The sequence below is a fragment of the Aulonocara sp. 'chitande type north' Nkhata Bay genome, linkage group LG3 (genome assembly GCF_057382095.1).
Source record: "Aulonocara sp. 'chitande type north' Nkhata Bay isolate Kocher_YH1m ecotype deep benthic linkage group LG3, A_spYH_male_GT1.1, whole genome shotgun sequence".
Taxonomy (NCBI): domain Eukaryota; kingdom Metazoa; phylum Chordata; class Actinopteri; order Cichliformes; family Cichlidae; genus Aulonocara; species Aulonocara sp. 'chitande type north' Nkhata Bay.
The window spans coordinates 419661-443587 of record NC_141346.1 but is presented as its reverse complement, the minus strand read 5'-3'; the positions used below and the strand labels follow the sequence as shown (position 1 = coordinate 443587).

Sequence of the window (23927 nt, the reverse complement as noted above, 5' to 3'; positions counted from 1 at the left end):
TATAGCCCAAACTTTAATTATATGTATGCATTAAGTGTATAATAAATTGCAAAAATAAATAAATAAATAAACAACAAAAAAATTGAAAATCGTTTTTGGTTTTTTACATATATTTCTGGTTTAATTTAATTTCAGAGGTTTATTCCTCAAAACTGTAAATAGAAAAAAGTTGCACAAAATAGTTTCCAACGACAGGAAATTTATTTTGAGTGTTTTCATAGCTTTATTTTTGAGATACACCAATTTTTATATATTGCAGGAAAAACGATGAAAAAAGTATTATAATGCAAATTTGCAAAGAAACAGCATGTGCATCAAAATAAACAATTTCCAGCAGTGCAATTTGAGTTCTAAGCATCCCAGAAACTATAAATAAAAGCATAAAATCAAACATGACTTTTAAAAACACCACAGATTTCTGCAAAAATGGCGACACTTCCGGTTTCGGGCAGGTAATGGCGGACATGCGATTCGCGCTGACGTCTGTTTCAGCTGTGCTGGCGTTTTTGCACTGATCATCACCTGCATTCATGTATATATCAATCTGCTTTTTAAATTTTATGTTTAGTTTTTTTTTAAGTGTTTGTCTTAAAGTGTGTTTTACAGTTTAAAGTTTAAGTACAGCAGCGATTTCCTAATATTGTAAATCTGCTCAACCTTTAAAAATAGAAACTTTTCTGATTCTGATTCTGATAAGACATTAGTAAGGGTTTTCTCTTAGGCAGCAGTCCTCCTTCTCTCCTGGATCACCATCATTCTTTGGGTGCCTTGCAGTTTTGAAAATATCCAGCTGGAATAATCACACTTACTCAGGGCCGTATTGATGTGATGTTCTTCTGCTTCTCTGGCTGGGTCTGTGGGGATGGTGTTCGCTCTGTGTTGTAGCATCCTGATGATATCTCGTTTGTAGCATGGTTATTTTGTTGGCTTCAATCTAGTGGAAAATTTTCCAACTGGACATTTTCCAACTTGAAAATGTTCTACACAGTGTTGAGAATGTGTTTATAAAATACCAGTTAGGGAAAAACATGATAATAGCGGGAGTTTAAGACAAGCAAGGGAAGAACACTACTGTCAATAGGATTTCACAAGGAGGAGGTTGAACAAAATGTGCTCATTTGCAAAACATGCCGTAAAATTGTTGCCCCCAAACTATTGACGCAAAAGGTAGCAGTACAACAATTTTTTTCCACTGCAAAATGAGGCTGTTTTTAAACTCCACATGCGAACATCTTCCCACACACACCAAATTAAACATTAAATAAACCAGCTGTGATTCCTGTGAATGTTCTTTGTCAGTCGTTTTTATAGTCACTATCTAGAATTTTGTTTTCATTTTTTTGTAATTTAAGGTCATCAAATTTTTATTTTACTATTTTTATATGTTATATGCACAAAAGAGCACAGTTTTAATGTCAGGTTGTTATTTTGTCTTACTAATTATTGCTTGATGTTCTTTGTTATTACAGTGATCTTTTGTTTGTTTAAGGTCTGGATCTAGTTCTAGAATTTCAATTCAGTTTGATTTTTTGTATTCTGGGCTCAAATTGAGAGGGAAGGATTCATGGCAGCTAACTAAAACTATTTGTTTATTTGCAATCTCTTGTTGAAGACCATGAAAATAATATATTACTTTTAGTCAATTTGTTTTTTTTTCTGTAATTGTACTTATATTTAATATTGTGGCATACTGGTTCTCATGGGTTGACAGAGCTGGTTCATTGCTATTTAATTTGATACATTTTGATATTTTTTTATAAAACAATTTCCTTCAAAAAACTGACAGTAGGGTGAAAACACAATAAAGTGTCTTTGTTCAGCAGGTCAATCAGTTAAATATAAACTGATATTTGGGGGCACTTAATTAAACGGAGTTATGACTTTCATTCAACCTTTATTACATTTGATATTTTTAGAATGTTTTTTACAGTTTTTTGTCACATTTACCATGAAGAAAAATTTGTCATTGAAGATGTTTGCCACATTTAATCAGATTTGATTGATTAATTGACAAATCAACAACATTAATATCCACTTCATGCATTCACCTGAAACGAAGCTCCATCAGTGTTTAGCCCATCTTCTCAGTTCAAAAAGCTAAAAAATGCAAAAAGGTCTGATAAGTTACCTCAGTGCAGGGCTCTAGCCTAACTTTTTGCCACAGTTGCACTGGTGCGCCTAACTTTTTTTCTTAGCTGCACCAGCACAAAAGTTAGCTGCACCCAAATTTTTCAACCCCATCGCTTAACACCGCAGCTGTACATGTTTACTTTAAAAAATGCTGTCCATACAGACAATATTGATTTATAAATGATTAACTAACAATCTTGTCAACACAAAGTTCTTTATTTGGAGCACATTTATACAAGAAAGATACCTTACCATATTATTTGGACCATAAGGAGCACGCGATTATAAGGCGAATTAAGCAAAACCAAACAGTTGGGTTAAAATCAGGTGTTAGCCATTCAAGAACATTCCACTTCTTTGCTTTAATAATGTCCTTGGTTGCTTTGGTTGTATGTTTTGGGTCATTGTCAAGAAAGTGTTAAGAGAAAATGAGCAGTGTAATTAAATCTTTAAAGACGATGAAGAAAAGGATCATTCATAACACAGCCAGCCTTTTTTCATCCTGCCTTATGAGCAGCGTCACAAGTTGAACAAGTCTGTAAGTCATTTCTAGTAATCAAAACAACGTGTGGGTTTATTTATATAGGAGTGTTTCCGGAAACCTTCTGTACAGCATAAACTTAGGCATTATAATTCTTAAAACATCCTCATTCAGTTCACAGGAAAAGAAAAACACTTTGTAAAAGCTCTGTGACTTTGAGTGGATCTGGATGAAAATTTCTACTGCAAGACACCAACAAAAGAAAAACTAAACAAAAAGAAAGAAATACTTTATCTTAAAATGGTCACCTGCAATGGATACTGGAAGAATTTATTTAAAACACACACATTGAAAAATCCTTTCCTATTCCTCTGATCTTCAGCTGGACCCTATCATCTGAGCAAACTTAAGCACATTGTATTCCAATCATTGTTTTCTTGTACTCACACGTACCATTGATTCAAATCCACGCTCATGTGTCCAGATTGATTTCTGTACTAGAAATGGATAAGTGACATTTTCATTGGGAAACTACCAGGCTTTGTGACCTTCACTTCACCGGGCACTGACAGCGATTCAAACATCACCTGCAGAGGTGAAAATTTCACTCATTTTACCGTGTGTTTTTGGAAATTGAGTAATGTAAGTGCTGACAAAAATAGCACACACACACAGAGATCTTTGTAGTTGAATATATTTATTTGTATTTAAACATTGTTCTTTTTTATGCATGAAACAGCATTTCAGACATCATAACAAATTTCAAACACTGACACAGGAGAAATATTTTGTAAAATACAATTTATACATCCAGGAGACTATAGACTATATTGAAACGATGAAAACAGCTCTAAAAATCATCCATTCAATTTTAATTTTGGTGTCATTATTTTTTAATTATTTAATTGGATCAAAAGTAAAACCTGCCTAAGTTGACTATTGTGGAGCGACGGGACTTCTGGTAATTGTTTTTGGACGGATCCAAAATGGAAAACTGCTGTTAGAACCCCCTTTGTTAGATTAGATCAGAATTTAGACTGTTTTCTCATACAAAGATTTGTTGTTTCATAACTCAACTCTCCCGCTCTCTGTGAGAAAGGTGCCCAAACATGTGTGTTTTAATTGATTGATTCTGGCTGGGTTGCAGAGGATCAAATACTTATTTTACTCAATTAAATGCAAACTGATTTGTAACTTTTGCATAATGAGTCTTTTTTTTCTTTATCTATTAAAATGAAACCGCCATACTTATTAAATACAGTTCATTTCTTTGTAAGTAGAAACACACACACCCTTGTAAATTAGTATGCGGTGCTGTGAAGAACTGTTTTCTGTCTTCCTGGTTTCTTTTTTTATTCTTTTTTATTCTTTTTTTTTTGCATATCTGTCACACTTACATGTTCCAGATCATCAAATAAATTACAATACTAAACAAATAATATTAATCTGACTGAAAACAAATTGGATTTTTCTAGCAATTATATGTCATGAACTAACCTCCAGATTTTTCTCTTGGTCTTCAGTTGCTGATGCAACAATACCCCTGAAGATGGACACACATTTTTACATGTAGTTCCATAAATGCTGAGACAGAGAGAACTTATTTTCAAATTTTGGCTTTGTAAACAGTTATTTTTTAAATGAAACGATTCAGATTCAGTTGAAGGACAGATTCTCAGCTTTGATTCAGTGGATTTAAAATCAAGAATAAAAATGTGAGGAACTAAAGCACTTTTTAACACGATTCATTCACTCCAGGGGTTCAAAAGTAATTTGACAAATTCAATAATTTAAAATAAAATGTTCATTTTCAATGAAAGCCTGAAGCCTTAAAATCATGGACATCACCAGAGGCTGGGTTTCCTTCTTTGTAATACTCTGCCACGTCTTTACAGCAATGGCTTTCAGCTGCTGTTTGTTTTCTTTTCTTTTCTATGTTCATCGTGAAGGAAATGTCAAGAGAAAATGAGTCATGTCATGTCATCTTTAACAATGAGGAAATGATCATTCATAACTCGACAGACTTTTTTCTTCCTGCCTTATGAGCAGTGTCACAGGTTGAACAAGCCTAGTAATTCATTTCTAGTAATCGAAACAATGTGTGGGTTTATTTTTATGGGAGTATTTCCAGAAACCTTGTGTACAGTATAAACTTAGGCATTATAATTCTTAAAACATCCTCATTCAGTTCACAGAAAAAGAAAAACACTTTGTTAAAGTTCTGAGACTTGTAGATGAAAATTTCTGCTGCAAGACAACAACAAAAGAAAAACTAAACTAAACAAAAAGAAAGAAATACTTGATCTAATAAATAATATGTTTTTAATTTATTAAATTAAGAGCTTAAAAGATTAATCAGTGTAATTAAAACCTTACACTGATCAAATATGCATGCCAAATATCCTTGAGCAAGAGCATGTGATGGAAGCAGTTACATAGAAAATGTATAGCATGCTGGTAGGGTAACTATGGCATAGTGGCAAGTTGCTTTGAGTGCTATGAGGAGAAAAGTGCCATATAAAAACAAACCCATTTACCCATCACTGTAATTTGAGAAACTCGAAACGGCAAAATATTTTCCATTTTCAAATTTAGATCATTTAGTTTCAAAATGTTGAATCATTGTCTCATAAATATATTGGAGAGAAAGATGCAATTCCCCTCAAATATAAAAAATGACGTAAAAGGAAAGTACTAAATTACTATTGAAGTAAACGTATTTAAAGTGTGTATTCAGGTACAAGACTTAAGTAAATGTGTTTAGTTATATTCAACCAGTCCAACGAATACATGGAGCAACACAAGAAGAACACAGAGAGAGGTGAAGTGAGTGAAGTGGACCAGGTTTTCACCACTATCAATTTTACTGTTACCTGTGGTGGAGGTAGTGGTGGGGACAGCAGTGGGGACAGTGGTGGGGACAGCTGTAGGGAAAATGGTGGGTGTAGTAGGAAGGGCAGTGGTGGGCACAGTCGGATGGACAGTGGTGGGGAAAGCAGTAGAAGAAGCAGCAGTGGGTACAGCGGTGGGGACAGTAGGAATAGCAGTGGTGGGGTTACTAGAAGGGACAGTGGTAGGGACAATTGTTGAAACCGTGGAAGGGACAATGGGGGAAACAGCAGTAAGGGCAGTAGTGGGAACAGTAGGAAGTGCAGTGGTGGAAACAGTGGTGGGGACAGTTGAAGGGACAATAGGGGAAACAGCAGTAGGGTCAGTCCTGGGTAGAGAAGTAGAAGAAGCAGCAGGAATAGTAGAAGGGACATTGGTGGGGACAGTGATTGGGATAGGACTAGGGGAGGTGGTGTGGCTAGGAGTAGTAACAGTGGTGGGGACAGTGGTTGGGATAGGAGTAGGGGAGGTGGTGTGGCTAGGAGTAGTAACAGTGGTGGGGACAGTGGTTGGGATAGGAGTAGTGGAGGTGGTGTGGCTAGGAGTAGTGACAGTGGTGGGGACAGTGGTTGGGATAGGAGTAGGGGAGGTGGTGTGGCTAGGAGTAGTAACAGTGGTGGAGACAGTGGTTGGGATAGGAGTAGGGGAGGTGGTGTGGCTAGGAGTAGTAACAGTGGTGGGGACAGTGGTTGGGATAGGAGTAGGGGAGGTGGTGTGGCTAGGAGTAGTAACAGTGGTGGGGACAGTGGTTGGGATAGGAGTAGTGGAGGTGGTGTGGCTAGGAGTAGTAACAGTGGTGGGGACAGTGGTTGGGATAGGAGTAGGGGAGGTGGTGTGGCTAGGAGTAGTAACAGTGGTGGGGACAGTGGTTGGGATAGGAGTAGTGGAGGTGGTGTGGCTAGGAGTAGTAACAGTGGTGGGGACAGTGGTTGGGATAGGAGTAGTGGAGGTGGTGTGGCTAGGAGTAGTGACAGTAGGTAGGGCAGTGGTGGACACAGTCGGATGGACAGTGGCGGGGAAAGCAGTAGGGAGAATGGTGGGAACAGTAGTGGGGAAAGTGGAGGAGAGAATGGGGGGGAAAGCAGTAGGGACAGTGGTGGGCACAGCAGTGTGGACAGCAGTGGGGGCAGTAGTTGGGACAGTGGTGGGCACAGTAGAAGGGGAAGTTGTAAGGACAGCAGTAGGAACAACTGTGGGAACTGTGGTGGAGACAGTGGAAAGGACAATTGTGGAAACAGCAGTAGGGAATGTCGTGGGGCCCGTAGAAGGGACTGTGCTGGGGGCTGGAGTAGGGAGAATGGTGGGAACAGTGGTGGGGACAGTAGAGGAGACAATAGGGGAAACAGCAGTAGGGTCGGTCGTGGGGACAGAAATAGAAGAAGCACTGGGGATAGTAGAAGGGACAGTAGGAGGGACAGTGCTGATGGCAGGAGTAGGGACAGTTGTGGGGACAGTAGCAGGGACAGTGGTGGGGAAAGCAGTAGGGAGAATGGTCGGAATAGTAGGAAGGGCAGTGGTGGGGACTGTGGTGGACACAGTCAGATCGACAGTGGCGGGGAAAGCAGTAGGGAGAATGGTGAGAACAGTGGTGTGATCAGTGGAGGAGACAATAGGGGAAACAGCAGTAGGGTTGGTCATGGGGACAGAAGTAGAAGAAACAGTGGGGATAGTAGAAGGGACAGCAGGAGGGACAGTGGTGGGGAAAGTGGTTGGGATAGGAGTAGTGGAGATGGTGGGGCTAGTTGGGATAGGACTAGGGGAGATGGTGGGGTCAGTGCTGGGGGCTGGAGTAGGGACAGTGGTGAGAACAGCAGTAGGGACAATAGTGGAAATAGTAGGAAGGGCAGTGGTGGGGACAGCAGTAGGGACAGTAGGAAAATCAGTGGTGGGGTTACTAGAAGGGACAGCGGTGGGGACAGTACAAGGTGCAGTTGTAAGGACAGCTGTAGGGACAATTGTGGGAATTGTGGTGGAGACAGTGGAAGGGACACTGGGGGAAACGGCAGTAGGGACAGTGCTGAGGGCAGGAGTAGGGATAGTGGTGGGGAAGGTGGAAGGGACAGTGTTGGGGACAGCAGTAGAATAAGCAGCAGTAGGGTCAGTTGTGGGGATACTAGAAGGGACAGCAGTGGGGACACTAGAATGGACAGTAGTGTGGGCAGTAGTTGGGACAGTGGTGGGGACAGGAGTAGAGACAGCGGTGGGGACAGCAGTAGAGACAGTGGTGGGGACAGGAAGAGTTGATGATGTTGGACAGGTGAAATAAAAGTCACTGTCAGGGCCCAACGAGGTGAAGGTAACAAAGTTTGGTTGAGTGCCAGTGACGGTGTCCTTGATCCAATTTTGGTACTCTGACACACGAGTGAAGACTGCAGGTCTTGCACAGTCATCATTAAAAGTCACAACTCCACTCTGGAGCCATTCAAAGCCTCTCTTTGTCATTAGTTGTCCCCCTAAGTTACCCTGTGAGAAAAGAAAGATCAAAGTTCTGAAGGCAGAGAAATACCTTTTAGTTACACCTGTTTCTGTGTTGATCCTGCTAAAGCATGAATATTATGAACGCTAACCTAAAATGCAGTTTGCTTACCTCAATCTAAGCTATTATTTTATTTATGAGTCTGTAATTAACTTTAACAGTCACAAAGACAGTAACAAAATGAAACAGTCAGCCCATCTAAAAATGAAAGGAGAGTCTCTAAGTAAGTGTGAACGATTTCTACAAGCTGCAACTGGATAGCTATCAAACAATCACAAATATATTTTTGATTCGCTTATATGTTAAGAGGAGGCTTCTTCAAGGACAGAAAAAGCTAAACAGACACTGAAGCGCCTTACTAGTCCCCACTGAGAATTAATTTTAAAGCTTGTTTTTGTGGGGGGGTTTATGGGTTTTTTTGTGTTTTTGTGGTTGACCTGTTGCACTTAGGCACTCAAGTGCATTTACGACTATGATGTCACTGATAAAAAATTTCCCAGAAGTTTCGATAAGATATTTTTTGCATATCCAACTGTGCTGAAACTCGATTGAGTAATAAATCATCTTGGTTGAGTCGTGAAAGCTAACAGTCTATAATATCAGTAAGGTCGATACAATAACAGAAAAAACAATCCAATATGAAAGTAACACATAATTCTCACAGCACTAATCAAGGAGTGACATTATACATGAATCTTTGGGATCACCTGACATGAATCCTTCTCTCCAGCGCTGAGCCCAGCACAGATCATGTTCTCCATGATCACTTTGTCACCTTCATAGTAGCACTGACACTCATTGTTTCCCACTACTGGTACATTTACTTCACGCAGGATGTTCAGGAAGGAATCGTTACCGAATTGTAAAAAGAAATAGAAGAGCTTTAAAAAAAAACCTGTACATTCCTAGAAAATTAAAAAATATTTTATATACTTACCATTTTCACATATATCAGTAATCCAGCTGCTTGTCCCACTGTGGAAAGTGCTTTTTGATGAGGCTAAGCAGACTGGCTGAATGTAGTCTGTGAAAGTCACAGGAACTGACAGCTTCAGAAGACAAATGTCGTTCTCATGTGTGTTGTTGTTGAATTCAGGATGGCAGATGATGTCTTCTAATGTTCGAGACATTTTGCTGGAGCTTAAATCTGACTGGTTGTGGCAGCCGAGATGGACCTCTGTCAGGTTACTAAATTTAAAAATTGTGAAAAAGAATGGTTTGTTGTTTTTTTTCTTTTCTATTAGCTTGATTTGGTCAAGATCACATTTCAAACCAGGTACTGTTCATGTGATCTTGAAAATGGACACATCAGTGATTTATTGTGCAAAAATGGAATCATTACTTTCAAAGCTCTTTTTTCTCCTTGTGTGTGTGTTTCTGTGTTTGGGGTTAATTATTGGCAGGGATAATGATTTAAAGATATCTGTGAAATTATTATTATTATTATTATTATTATTATTATTATTATTATTATTATTATTATTATTATTATTATTATTATTATTATTATTAACAAACAGCTAGGCTAGCCTTTCCCCATTGTATGTCTTTATGCTAAACATTTTGGACAGCAGTTACATCTCAGATTTGGACAACCTCCAGAAGCGATCTGCTTGATCCCATCACAATAGTGAACTCACGTGGTCTGCCACGTCACACTGAGGGTCCAATGATTCTTGTTGCCCTAAAAAATTGTTTCTGGAAATGTATTTCTGTAGAATAAATTTTTTAAGATATTAAAAACTCCTGACCTTCAGAAAATAAGTAGAATGATAACCTGTAAATCTTAACCTCTTAAGCCCCAAGCCTACCTGATCTCCTGCCTTTTGCCCCAGTATCAGGGGGCGTTGGAGCTTAAGAGGTTAAGCTAGTTGTAAACTGAGGAGTAATGGTCATTTGCAACATCATCACACAGAAATTTAAATTGGCAACAGTGACTTACTGTGATATGCAGGAAGCAGCTGTCAGCACCCACTGGTTGGTGATTAAGGACCCCCCACACCGAAACTCTCCATTGTGGCTTATAGTGACCTGCCAGGGCCAACTTTCTGTGCTTTCCACAGCCCTGCCGCATGCTGGCAAAACAAAAGATCACAGCTAACTGTAAAAACTACTTTTCCATGTCACAAGGAGTCGCCACAGTGGGTAGCTCGTCATGTTTTGTTTAGCTGAGTTTTATGCTGAATGTCCCTCCTGATGAAAACCCAAAGGGGATAAACCATAGATAACTGTAATAGGCCCATTTCACTCTAGTCATTGGTCATATTGTACACAAACACTGACATCACCACCAGTGTTGGGGAGTAACGGAATACATGTACCGCCCTTACGTATTTAAAATACAAAATATGAGTAACTGTATTCCGTTACAGTTACCGTTTAAAAAGGTGGTATTCAGAATACAGTTACTTTGTTGAAATAAATGGATTACACTGCGGTACTTTCCTGTTTCATTTTGTCGCGGGTCAGGACTGTTTGGGTTTTGTTTGACAGCTACGTTCTGTTGTTCCAGGCGGCAGCGTTACGGTTGCCGTGGTTACAGGGCGACGCTCTCTCTCTCTCTCTGTGACTGTGTGTTTCCTGGGTGAGAGAGCGCCTTTTCGTTGTTGTTGTTGTTGTGCTAAGCTAACAGGCAGAATGCTACAAGCATAGCTCTAAAGAATGTAGCATCATGGGCAGTGTAGTCCGTGTCGTGGACCTTCAGTAATAGTAATAAATCACACAGCAATAGTACATTCACGTTGTTGTAAAAAGCATGATAATATATTAAGTAATCCAAAGTATTCAGAATACGTTACTGTCATTGAGTAACGTAACGGAATATGTTACAGAATACATTTTGGAGCATGTATTCTGTATTCTGTAATGGAATACATTTTAAAAGTAACCTTCCCAACACTGATCACCACAGCTCCCTTCTAATGATAGAAGCAATGAGGGTGTGTTCCTGCAGCAACGTGGGCTGAATGAGGAGCCTCTAGCGCTGTCCCACAGTTTAAATATCTGCATCATTTAAGTTCCAGCTGTCATCAAAGACTGTTCCCCAGATGTTATTGTGATAAATTTCTACTCTGCATCAAGTTAATCCAGCTAATCTGATTGGACCTTTTAAGCATAAGTCACAAGACAAACTACTTTTTTAATATATGTAACTTATATTAAATATACACATACATATAACTTCAAGCACTAGGTGCAGTGACTCCCAAGCTTTGCAAGTGGCTCCAGCTGATCCCAGAAACAACATCGGAGATCTATGTGGCTCTATGTGAAGGATAGACCTTCCACATATATGTATGACACTAAAGACACCATGAGGAAATTGTTCTCTATCTATAAGTTGTCTCACCTGAACAAATGACACTAACATCGTAGTGATGTTCACTGTAGTAGTTTCCCCATCCAGAGTGTTGACATTCAGTTAGAGAACTTTCATTTCCTGAACAGGTCACATCACTGAGCCAAATCGGTCCCAATCCTTCACCAAAATAAGCAAGTCGTGGAACCTCTAGTGCTGACCCACAGTTTATCTGTCTGCAAACCACATCAGCATCGTTTAGGTCCCAGTTAAAATCAGAGACTGTTCCCCAGATGTTATTGTGATAAACTTCTACTCTGCCAGAGCATCGAGTTGATCCAAAGCCAGCTAATCTGATCAGATCTATCAGACAAAGGACATAACAAAATTTTGATATGTTAATTTTATTATATATAAAAGATTTCTCATATGACACACAAGAATAGGCTGATCTATAATGTCTTGAATATTTAACAGTTTTCTCACCTGAACAGATCACACCAGCATCCTGACCATGTCCACAGCTGTGTGATCCAAATCCACTGTGTCGACACTTAGTGAGAGAGGTTTCAGTACCTGAACAGCCCACATTATCAAGCCAAATCTGTCCAGTTCCTGCACCAAAGTGAGCTGAATGAGGAGCTTCCAGTGCCATCCCACAGTTTAACTGTCTGCAAACCACCTCTGCATCATTTAAGTCCCAGCCATTATCACAAACCGTTCCCCGTATGTTATTGTGATAAATTTCTACTCTCCCAGAGCATCGACTCGATCCAGATCCAGTTAAGATCATTGGTACAGCTGAAAACAAAACACAAAGATAAGGTTGGGATAGTTCATGCAATACTTTTAATGTCCAAGCACAGTGTAAAGTCTAATTGTTGAATGTTGTCATTGTGCTTCTTAAATTTTTAAGGTCTGAGTTCAATCTATAGGATCAAGACATTCCTTTGTCTCGGACCACTGGCTGGAGAGGCTTTTATTGCAGATATGTTCTCTGGATCTGGAAGATCTGTTTCTTGTGATGTTGCTTCCTGCTTTTATGATTATTTTGGTGAGCAGGAAGTCATGCATACAGAGACACACACATTCTCACACACTCACTCAAACACACACGCACACATTCTCACACACGCACACACACACACACACACACACACTCTCACATGCATACAGATGTTTACACATACACACACATAGTGCCTTGTCTTAGAACCATGTGGGAGGTGCTTTGCTGTGATGTGTATTGTGTGAACTGTTTTCCCAACAAAAGGCAGCAAGCGGAGGCCGTCGTTGGGAAAACAGGATTCAGAGTGCTTTCTGAGACACCGGCTGGGGCCTCCCTTGTTAGCAAGTAAAAGATGTTCATCTTGTTTTTGTCGTTAACGAGAATAAGTCTCTAGACTAGTGGGGCTTGTGGAAACACAGACCCAACATACAGTTACCCGAGTTTACAATATTATTTCGAATGAGATAACACTGACGGTTAAAACAGGTGGATTAACGAGCTCCATGTATTTGCTGGGCTCAGTGTCTTTCCTCTGGGTTAGACCACATGTTAGCTCTCTGCCAGGCTGCTCTCTGCTCTGTTCCGGATCTTCAGGGTATATTGGGCACTTCAGACCATTAGGAAGACAGATTAGCTGGTGTCTACTTCCCTGAGGTGTTGGGCAGAGCCTTGTCTCTAGTATCATCCCATTTCTTCCATGTCACTTTACTCAGATTTGTCTGAATTTTCTTGTTTGTTTGTTTGTTTGTTTTTCAACTCCAGCGCACCTCTTGTGTGGCAGCCTGTTACAGAAGCTCTATTCATTTCTGTGTCCTTCCTAAAACTTCCCCTTCTCAATCGCAAGCAGAGAGTGTTTGTTAGCGCCATCTGTAGAAAACACAGTTTTTACCGTTCTTCCCGCTGTAAACACCACTGTTTTGTTCAGAAAAAAAACAATGCGTGTATTTTTTATCATAACTCTGGTTTTATGTCGCCCATCGACACAATTCAAAAACTGGTATATAGTTTGAAGTCCGCACTTTCGACCCAAGTTGAAATGGAGACTCAGAGTCGCTACATCTTGTAGCTGTGTTGTCTGAAATTGGTCATGTGATTTTTAGGCGCCGGTGCGTCCCTCAACCCCAGAGGGTTAAGAACTGTTTTGAGTCCACTGTTTGGGAGATGCTCTGTGACGACCACTGGGAGGACATTGACAGCCTTGCGACCTGCATTATGGATTACATTAACTTATGCATGGATAACACCGTACCCACCGTGCAGTGTTTTTCCAAACACAAACCTTTGATCACCCGAGAAATAAAAGCCGTTCTGAAGCAGAAGAGGAGAGCCTTCACTTCTGAAGACAAGGAGCAACGGAAAAAGGAATAGAGAGAGCTAAAAGGACTGATCAGGAATGGGAAGGACAGCTACAGGCAGAAGATGGAGAACCAGATTCAGTAGAACGATGTTAGCAAATTCTGGAGAGGCCTTAGAACCATCTTGCGCCACAAAGAATAGAACTCTGCCTGGGGGGGGGGGGGGGGGGGGCTGCCACAGTAGCCAATACACATCCAGCACACGGCTCCAGCTTGTCTCTCTCAACCATCCAGGTTACGAGAGAACTGAGCAGGATTAAAGCCAATACCCTAATGAGCTCATCACTGGACCCACTTCAGTTTGCCTATCAGCTTGGAATTGGAGTAGATGATGCCATCATTCACCTCCTACATCATTCCCTTTCTCACCTGGAGACCGCTGGGACCACTGTGAGAATCCTGTTCTCCAATTTCTCCAGTGCCTTCAACACCATTCTTCCCACAGTCATGAAGGAGAATCTGGAGAACACAGGAGTGGACCATCACCTCGCATACTAGACTACCTCACTGACCGACCACAGTATGTGAGAACTCAGGACTGGGTCATCAGCAGTACGGGGGGCCCCACGGGAAATGGTTCTGGCTCTGTTCCTCTTTACCATCTACACTGTAGACTTCTCTCACAACTTCACCCAGTGCTTCCTGCAGAAGTTCTCTGATGACTTTGCAATAGTCGGCCTCATCACTGATGGGCAAGACAAGGATTACAGAGAACTGACCCAAGGCTTTGTGGACTGGTGCCAGCAGAACAACCTCCAGATCAACACTGAAAAAAACCAAGGAGCTGGTGGTAGACTTCTGCAGGCACAAACATCCTCCACTATACTAAACACAAAAGGTATGGACATTGAGGCTCTGGACAGCTACAGGTACCTTGGGTTCATCTGAACAATGAACTGGACTGGACTCATGATTCAGATGCTCTCTACAGGAAAGGGCAGAGCAGGCTGTACCTGCTGCAGAGACTCAGGTCTTTAGGAGTGAAGGACCCGCTGCTGAAGACCTTCTATGACTCTGTGTTGGCCTTGGCCATGTTTTAACATGTGGTCTGCTGGGACGGCACCATCTCAGCTGGAGACAGGAAGAGACTGAACAGGCTGATCTGGAGGGCCAGCTCTGTTCTAGGATGCCCTCTGGACCAAGTGGAGGTGGTGAGTGAGAGGAGAATGGTGGCTAAGCTGTCATCCCTGTTGGACAACATCTCCCACCCCATGCAGGAGACTCTGACAGCACTGAGCAGCTCCTTCAGGGTCAGGCTGCGGCACCCACGGTGTGGGACAGAGAGACTCCGCAGGTCTTTCCTTCCTACTGCTGTCGGACTCCATAACAAGAGACTTTACAGATTACCACATATGCACAGACAGACATACACGTGCAATACCACTGAGTGCAATTTTTCTGACAACATAGTATTCTGTTGTATATAGTATTTTATTCTATTGTATTGTCAAGGTGAGTAACAGGCAGGAGGTGTAGGACTCAGACCCAAATGTAGGACTCAGAAATTGAGTGATTAACTAAAGGAGGCAGCTTTATTGCTGGAGAACATACAAACATGAAATACCCGGGAACTAAACTAAAAACATGAATATCCAACTTAAAAACTGAGAAACTAGAAAAGAAACCAAGAGACAGAAAGCTAGAACATTACTAGAAACACGGAGGCAAAACACAGCACGGTGAGGGAATGACATGACACAGTGCAAGGAAAACACAGGGCTTAAATAAACACTAGTAATCAGGGAATGGGAGACAGGAGGGAAACACAGCTGGGAGAAATCAGACTTAATGAGACAAGGGAAGTAAAACCAGAAACACTGACATAAGACACAGACTTCCAAAGTAAAACAGGAAACACACAACAGGCACAGAGGCATGAACTTGACACTGAGCAAAGGGAACACGGAAACAAAACCTGGGAACAAAGAACAAAGGACTAGAGCTAGAAATACAAAACAGAAAGCAAAACACTTTTAGTCAAAACATGAGGAAATAAAAGTACAATACTCAAAAAAATGGGTCACCAACCTAGGACCATGAGATTTATATAGTAAGTTATTATTTTTATCTTATTATAGTATATGGTTTTTCCTCATTTTTACTGCTGCAACTTTGCACTGTCCATTTTCTGGTGTAACACAACAAATTTCCCATGTGTGGGACTAATAAAAGTGTATCTCTTATCTATCTTTTCCATCTCCTTCTCAGGCTTGGCCTTCACATTGGGCAGAACCCTGATCTGTTGCCTAGGGTATAGTGCCATCGACTCTAGGGGTGTCTAAAAGTGTTATACTGTACATAACTGAGTGAAGAGAGAGCCTCGATGTGAAAGCAAATGTATGGTTTCTTTAATTTTTTTAAGCCCCTAAATTAATCTATGTCTCTCTGAATCGCAACTGCATTTACAGAGAATGATGGAACACTTCATTACCGAAATCCTACAGAGTATGGTTACTGTACAGCTCAATTTGACTCCTCACAATGAACGTAATCTAAAACACACCAATGAATGGATGAAAAAGCTCTAAAACAGAAAAGTTACATTTACATGGCATTACTAGACATTGAGAAGATCCAAATGTATCTCACCTGAACAGATCACACCAGCATCTTCACCGTGTTTACAGGTATTTACTCCAAATCCACCGTGTTGACACTCAGTTAAAGAACCTTCTTTTCCTGAACAGGCCACATCATCAAGCCAAATCTGTCCAGTTCCTGCACCAAAGTGAGCTGATCGAGGAGCCTCTAGTGCCATCCCACAGTTTAACTCTCTGCAGACAACTTCAGCATCATTTAGGTCCCAGCCATTATCACAGACTGTTCCCCAGATTTTATTGTGAAAAATTTCTACTCTGCCAGAACATCGAGTCGATCCAGCTAATCTGATTGGACCTTTTGAGCATAAGTCACAAAAGAAACCATCATTTTGATATATGTGCCTTACATGTGCCTTGTTTTTTTGTTTTTTTTAATGTATGACACTGAACAGACTATGAAGCAAATTGTTACATATCTAAAAGTGTTCTCATTTTGTCACCTGAACAGATTACACCAACATCGTAGTAATGTCCAGAGTAGTAGTTTCCCCATCCAGAGTGTTCACATTCAGTTAAAGAACTTTCATTTCCCGAACAGGTCACATCACTGAGCCAAATCTGTCCAGTTCCTTCACCAAAGTATGCAAGTTGAAGAGCATCTACTGCCGATCCACAGTTTATCTGTCTGCAAACCACATCAGCATCATTTAGGTCCCAGTTATAATCAGAGACTGTTCCCCAGATATATTTATGATAAATTTCTACTCTGCCAGAGCATCGAGTCGATCCAGAGCCAGCCAATCTGATCAGATCTATTAAACATAGGGCATAAAAATGTTTTGATATGTTCTTTACATTATATAGGAATGATTTTATATATGACACACAAGAACAGAATGACTTATGATGTTATCAATATCTAACAGTTTTATTACCTGAACAGATGACACCAGCATCCTGACCTTGTCCACAGCTGTGTGATCCAAATCCACTGTGTTTACATTCAGTTAGAGAACTTTCAGTACCTGAACAGCCCACATTATCAAGCCAAATCCGTCCAGTTCCTGCACCAAAGTGAGCTGAATGAGGAACTTCCAGTGCCGTCCCACAGTTTAATTGTCCGCAAACCACCTCTGCATCATTTAAGTCCCAGCCACCATCAGAGACTCTTCCCCAGATGTTATTGTGATAAATTTCTACTCTGCCAGAGCATCGAGTTGATCCAGACCCAGCTAACCTGATAAGATCTATCAGACAAAGGGCATAACCATTATTTTATATGTTCATTACATTTTATAGGAGAGATTTCATTTGTGGCACACAAGAACAGAATGACTTATAATGTCTTCATTATCTAAATGTTTTCTCGCCTGAACAAATCACACCAGCACTCCGATCATATCCACATTTGTGTCTTCCAAATTCACTGTGTTGACACTCATTTAGAGAACTTTCGTTTCCTGAACAGTTGACATTATCAAGCCAAATCTTTTCAGTTTCTGCACGAAAGTGAGCTGATCGAGGAGCTTCTAGTGCCGTCCCACAGTTTAATTGTCTGCAAACCACCTCTGCATCATTTAAGTCCCAGTTATAATCAGAAACTGACACCCAGTTATTATTGTGATAAATTTCTACTCTTCCAGAGCATCGAGTCGATCCAGATCCAGTTAAAATGATTTTGGCTCCATCTAAAAAAACAAGAACAAAGAACATAAAAGAAATGTGGTGGATACAACATACCATGCTTTTCATACTAAAGCATAGTTGCCCACACAGAAGTAAGAACCATAAGACACAAAACATAAAAAGAACAAAGAAAGCTTTCTCAAAGAAATGTTATTACACATTATTGATAAGCGTATACATTGTTGCATTATTTTTATGAAAAATATTGTACTGCTGATGGGAGAGCTGGATTAGAGAAGAAAAAAAAGTAAAAAATAATGCTTGAAAATTACTCACAACTTAAAATTATTTACAGTAGGCTATAACACTACTAAAAATTTCTGCTCAAAAACTTATACTTTTTTTTTGTTAAAACTCATTGCCTCTTAGTGCTTAGTGTTAAAATTGCACGCTAATCTCAGGAAAATTACATAACACATGCATTGTAAATATAGGAGTTATTGCATACTAAGTCACTGGCTCTATTATAGAATGCAACCGATTATGGTATTTAGTATTTTTCTCTTGTTGCTGTAGAGCTGACATCTGGAAACGTGTTCCAAAAAAACCATGAAAGTTAACAAAGACAGAGCTTTTGTTTGCTCACCGGGCAGCTTTGAAGCACAACCTGAAAAGCAGAAATGAAAGACAAAAAAAAGTTTAGTTCAGATAAAGACATATCTTCATATCACACATGGTTATTTGGGCAGGACCTCTTAAAGTTGTATTGTTATGCATTGTGTACCCCAAGCATCTATTTAAAAGGGGTTAATACATTAACATACACACCCCACTTTTCAGTTATTTATTTGTAGAAAAAATGTTTGGAATCATGTATGATTTTCGTTCCACTTCTCCCGTGTACACCACTTTGTGTTGGTCTTTCACTTGGGATTCCAATAAAATTGATTCATGTTTGTGGCTGTAATGTGACAAAATGTGGAAAATTTCAAGGGGGGCGAATACTTTTGCAAGCCACTGTAATAACTTTTGATGTTACAAAGCAGTATTTATAAAGAGAAAAAGCTCTCTTTATTTTAAAAAGGTAATTTCAAAAGAACTTGTATCACCACCTCCAGGTTCACTGTTCTAACACATATGCCACAACTATCACATCCTTGTTTTCGCTTCAGCCACTGCCCCAGTTGTGTTCTGCATGGCCTGTCGGTACCTATCAATTGCTTCTGTAGTCCCACAAGCTAATCAAGCCCCATAGGACTCCTTCTTCAGTCTAGTTACTCCCTTCACCTCTGGTGTCCACCATTTGGTTCGGGTATAACCACCACAACAGGCACCAACCACCTTGTGGTTGCAGCTCAGTGCTGCAACTTCGACAATGGAGGTGCTAAACATTGAGTCCATTCTCATTTTTTTTTCTCATCACCTTGAGGCTGAGTGTACCACACCCTCTACTTTGAGGCAATTGCAAAATGATCACTGGATTATTTGACATCTTGATTCACCACAGTAATTTTGAAGGTGTCAACTGATCTCAGGTGGTCACAAGCTTGGTCTCAGTCATTGAAACAGATATATAGATGACAAACAATTTGCAAGCTCATTGGACATGGTCATGGTAATTTTGGTTGTTCTGTGATGTTTTCCCTAGCACAAGTTATTGCAGTGTATTAGGGCAGCATTAATGCTGATTAATAATGCTGACAGCCCTAATACACTACATAAAGAGCATCAGTCTATTTTTCTTGGTGACACATAGTTTGGGTTTTTTTCTGGTCAGGTTACCAAGAGGCCATTTTCAATTGCAGGGTGCACTTCTACAAACAGATTGCATAGTCTAGTATGAGTTATTATGATGTTTTAGCGATAGATGCAAGCCAATACTAACCAGTTTAGGTCACTTGGTTTTGAGCTTGTGGTTTAAAATGTTATTTTAAGGCTCTTCCTTGTTACATTTAAATAAATATGTTCCTGTTGCTATAGTTCCTTATGACTCTTACATTTAAAAACATATTTGTTTTTTACATAGCTGTGACGTCGTAAGATTCTTTCTGAGGAACATTATGGAATGTTTTTCAAGAGACGCACTTTAAACAGATGACTCATAAACTACAATAGTAGTTTTAAAAATACAGTTCATTGTTCATTGTTAGTTTTGAATAAAGCTATTATTTTAGCTTATTGCTCGGATTGAAAAAAAAATGTATAGTACATACAGTGAGATCAACCTTAACTTAGTTTTATTTATTGAACACTAAATTGTTTGTGTGTATGTGTTTATATATGTATATACAGTAATTAGTTAGAAATTAAAATATACTTAGCATAAAATAATCTTGTCAATCTAACAAATGGTAGTCAAATACAATTAGCATTAAAAAAACCTTTACATTTTACATAACCATTTAATTTCCAATAAACAGATGGTTTCTATAGATATTTGACAGGAGTAAAAGGCATAAGAACAACATAAAAAATCATGTTCATGTTACGAAAAAATTGTGAGCAGTAATAACATAAGACACTAAGGTTGACGATATACAAATTAATTGCATGTAACTGATATACATATCTTTGCAATGTTCATCTAGCAGGTTTTTTTTTCAGTGTATTTGCTCAAGTAGTACTGAGAGTGATCATTGTCAACATGAACACTGCAAAAAATAACCTACACAGCTAGTCCGTTTTAAACTGAAATTTTAACCTTGTATATAAAACCTTTAAGGAAAGAAAGACTGGCTGAACAGAGTCAAACACAATGATACTTACAGAAGTCTCCAGGCTTGTGAAATGCAGATTTTAATCAGTGATTGAGTTTAATTAATTTGGTTTGTTAATATTATAACATTGGATACTTATGAGAATAATACAGTATCGGAATAAATATTATACTATATAATATACTTTACTATACAGTGTAGTTTACATTTGTGCCTCTAATTATTCTTTTACATCTGCTCCAGAAACAAACTATGTAATGAGAAAAACCAATCTTTTTTTCTCACCTTTGAAAAAGAGTACGATCATCACACTGAACCAGCACACAAGCTGTTGGAGCTCCATTGCTAACAACTACAGTCATTGTCTTAGACTTTAAAAGACAAAAGAATATGCTCAGCTTCTGTGATCACGTTTTACCGTAATCAACGCCTACACTTTGTGTAGTTGATGAGGTATTTAATAAAAGATAAAACCAGAAGAACCAGATGTCATACTTTGTCTAAATGCAGTGAAGGAATGCATTTACATGTCTAGACAACTGAGACACAGTTGGAAGGTAACCTGGTATGCTATGATTGAGATTAAGAAGTCTTAAGAATAAGATTTAATTAACTTTTTATTACTATCTTTGTTCTGGTTGGCTATGGTAGTGGTTTTTGTTGTTATCATTCAGGTCTGCTTCTTATTCATTGGTAACTTTAAAGTCAATGAATAGTTAAGTTTCCAGGACTTCCGTGAGTTTCCCCCCACATCTAAATTTAGCCTCTTGCTTCCGATCTACTGGTGTATTTGTGGGCTGGCTGTTCCCGCCCCGCCTCCAGGCAGAGCTTCTGTTTTCTTAAGGCTGTAGCTGTCACACTTCTTTCCTGAGCTACAAACAACCTTCAGGTTGAAGCTTAAATCAGTTTTTTGGCAAAGTGACTTTTATTATATATCCTTTATTAATCTTTTATAAAAAGCATCATTGACATTAATTTTTTAAGAGAGCTCTGACAATGAGGGGATCAGAAAGTGCAACAAATTTAAATTATCTGTGAAGGTTCTCAGTCATCCAAGTCATTGTAATCTAAGGAGATCGGAAAGAAAAGCGTCTGGATTTCTTTAAGTTGCTTGAAGACGTTTCATCTCTCATCTGAGAAGCTTCTTCAGTTCTAAGGTCAAATGGTGGAGAGTCCAAGATTTAAGCCCTATGGGAGTGTCCCCCAAGAGGGACATGGGCCCCCTAATGATCCTCTGCTTAATCACATGAGCCAAGGTGTGAAAACGGCTGTAGGTCACAATCAGTCAAATTTTTGGTTGAACTCATAGTGATGTAATTCCTGTCATGTAATTTCCAGAGGTCAAATTGCTCAGGAAGTGAGTGGGCGTTAAATGGCTTCTTTTACTCCTCTTTCAAACCATCTGTCTTCTCTGTCCAAAATGTGAATATTTTAATCCTCAAAAGATTGACCTTTGTCCTTGCAGATGGACAGCTGAGTCTTGTCTCATGGAAGTGGCTCTTCTATGTTGTGCCTTGCATTTATGAAGTGGTTGTTTGATCTTTCCATTATAGAGGACTTAGCATTCCTACAGCATTGTTAAGTTTGTGTTTAGGAGTTCTGTGACTGAACTAAACACTCCTAAATAAATTTAACGACAACGTATGTCCTTCCATTTTTTATTGCAATTTACACATATGCACTCCTTTGTTACTTTACAGTATTAATACTGTGTACATACTTTTTCCAAACATATCTCACATATTCTTAATATGTGTTCTGTTATCAGATAGAAAAAGAGAATTAACACATTCCACTCTCATAGACAATAGCCTTGTCTGATAGCCAATTTTCTTGTGAAACTTGCTTCAAAATGAATTCTAAAAGCATAAATCTCAAATGTTCCAAAAGAATGGTGTAATCAGCACCAAATTGATATGTGCACTGAATTTAAGTAAACACTTTTTGGCTAAAATCACGCGACTGAAACTACGTAGAAACACAAAATAACACAGACGAACTGACAAGGAACACAGGCAGGCACACACTATAAATACAAACAAGGTAACGAGGGAATGACACACTAGAGGGGAACACAGCTGGACCTAATTAGACACAACGAGACACAGAACTTCAAAGTAAAACAGGAAGCTCACAAACTGTTTTACAAACACAAACTCAGAGACACAGACAGAGCACAGGAGAACACAGGTAGAAATAATAGAAACTAGAAGAAACTAGAAAATCATGACAATAAACTCAGAAACGCTGGGTCAGCGACCCAGGACCATGACAGTCTCATCCATCCAACTAGGGGGCGGGGTTCGCACTGCGGGGTTCGCACATGCTACAAGATAAAATTTCTATTGCAGGTCTGTTTTTAATTGTAGCTGTGGGTGAAATGCTCACATTTACAAGGCGACATGGGGAAATATAGAGCAGTGACTTAAACAAAGTATTGAAACAAAGGGGTTTTTTTTTTTTTTTATAATCAGGCTATTCTAATAACTCAAATCATTCCAGCCTATTAGCCTAATCAGTAGTGCAATCGCTTGTGGCCAGGGGGTGGCTGGGTTTCTCCTTTAATACATAACAAGCACCTTCAAAGATACTGCTTTGTGGCTGTGTAATACACATATATTAGTCACATGTTTGTAGATTTTAGAGCATGTTGTTTCTGAGTGGAAATCTCAGTGGTTGGAGCTTTGAATACTAGTGGATGAATCGTTCCCTCTACTGGAATAAGGGCACTTTGCATGACACACATGAACCATTAATCTTTTCTTGAGATCAGTCAGTTGTTGTTTTAGGAACCTCTGCGTTTGAATGCCCAAGAACCCAACAGGTCCCACCGACTTAAAATACAAAATAAATTAGAATCATGAAGGCTCTTATGTTTTGATTTCTTAGGTAAATGACTATATGATAACAGATGTTTTTCTGTGAAAACCAAGTGTGTTTGTTTTGTTTTGTTTTAAACCCTTTGTGATCTGAAACAATTAAGAATTAATCACATATTTATTAATGTCAGATAGACTATTATTCTTAATTGAGCTGTTAAAATTTTATTTTTGCTCCTAGTCAAAATGGACACAAAACACACCATCCTGCCTCCACATTGTAGCGTTTCATTGTGGAGCAGCATAAATCATGCTACTGGCGTTAATGTAATGCTCTCCATATTGCTGAAAGATGCACTACAGGCAGCAGCAGGTATACTGAACCAGTCTGTCAACCATCATTATTACTAAAGATGGCACGATACCACTTTTTTATGTTGGATTGGATCGGTCCATCTCTATTTACTACTCCTCTTTTTTTACAATAATCTTGGAGTTACCATTTTCTGGCAACTCTAATAGGTCAACAGCCACTTTTGTAGGTGTAATCCAAGCATGATTGCATCTCGTTACTTTGAGTTATTACT

The 23927-nt window shown here is 39.4% G+C and overlaps 1 protein-coding gene across 1 annotated transcript; it reads right to left on the bottom strand.

The window, feature by feature from the left end:
• Positions 1-3348: 3348 nt before the first annotated feature.
• On the bottom strand, positions 3349-20864 carry LOC147333350 (uncharacterized). The gene is made up of 13 exons (XM_086266324.1): positions 20807-20864; positions 18451-18471; positions 17549-17866; positions 17114-17425; positions 16679-16990; positions 16228-16533; positions 11761-12075; positions 11326-11637; positions 9919-10051; positions 8914-9164; positions 8684-8799; positions 6429-7963; positions 3349-5888 (listed from the first exon to the last, which is right to left on the bottom strand). Exons 1-13 carry the CDS (start codon positions 20862-20864, stop codon positions 5372-5374), a joined length of 4506 nt encoding a protein of 1501 aa, XP_086122450.1. The 3' UTR covers positions 3349-5371.
• Positions 20865-23927: the final 3063 nt, after the last annotated feature.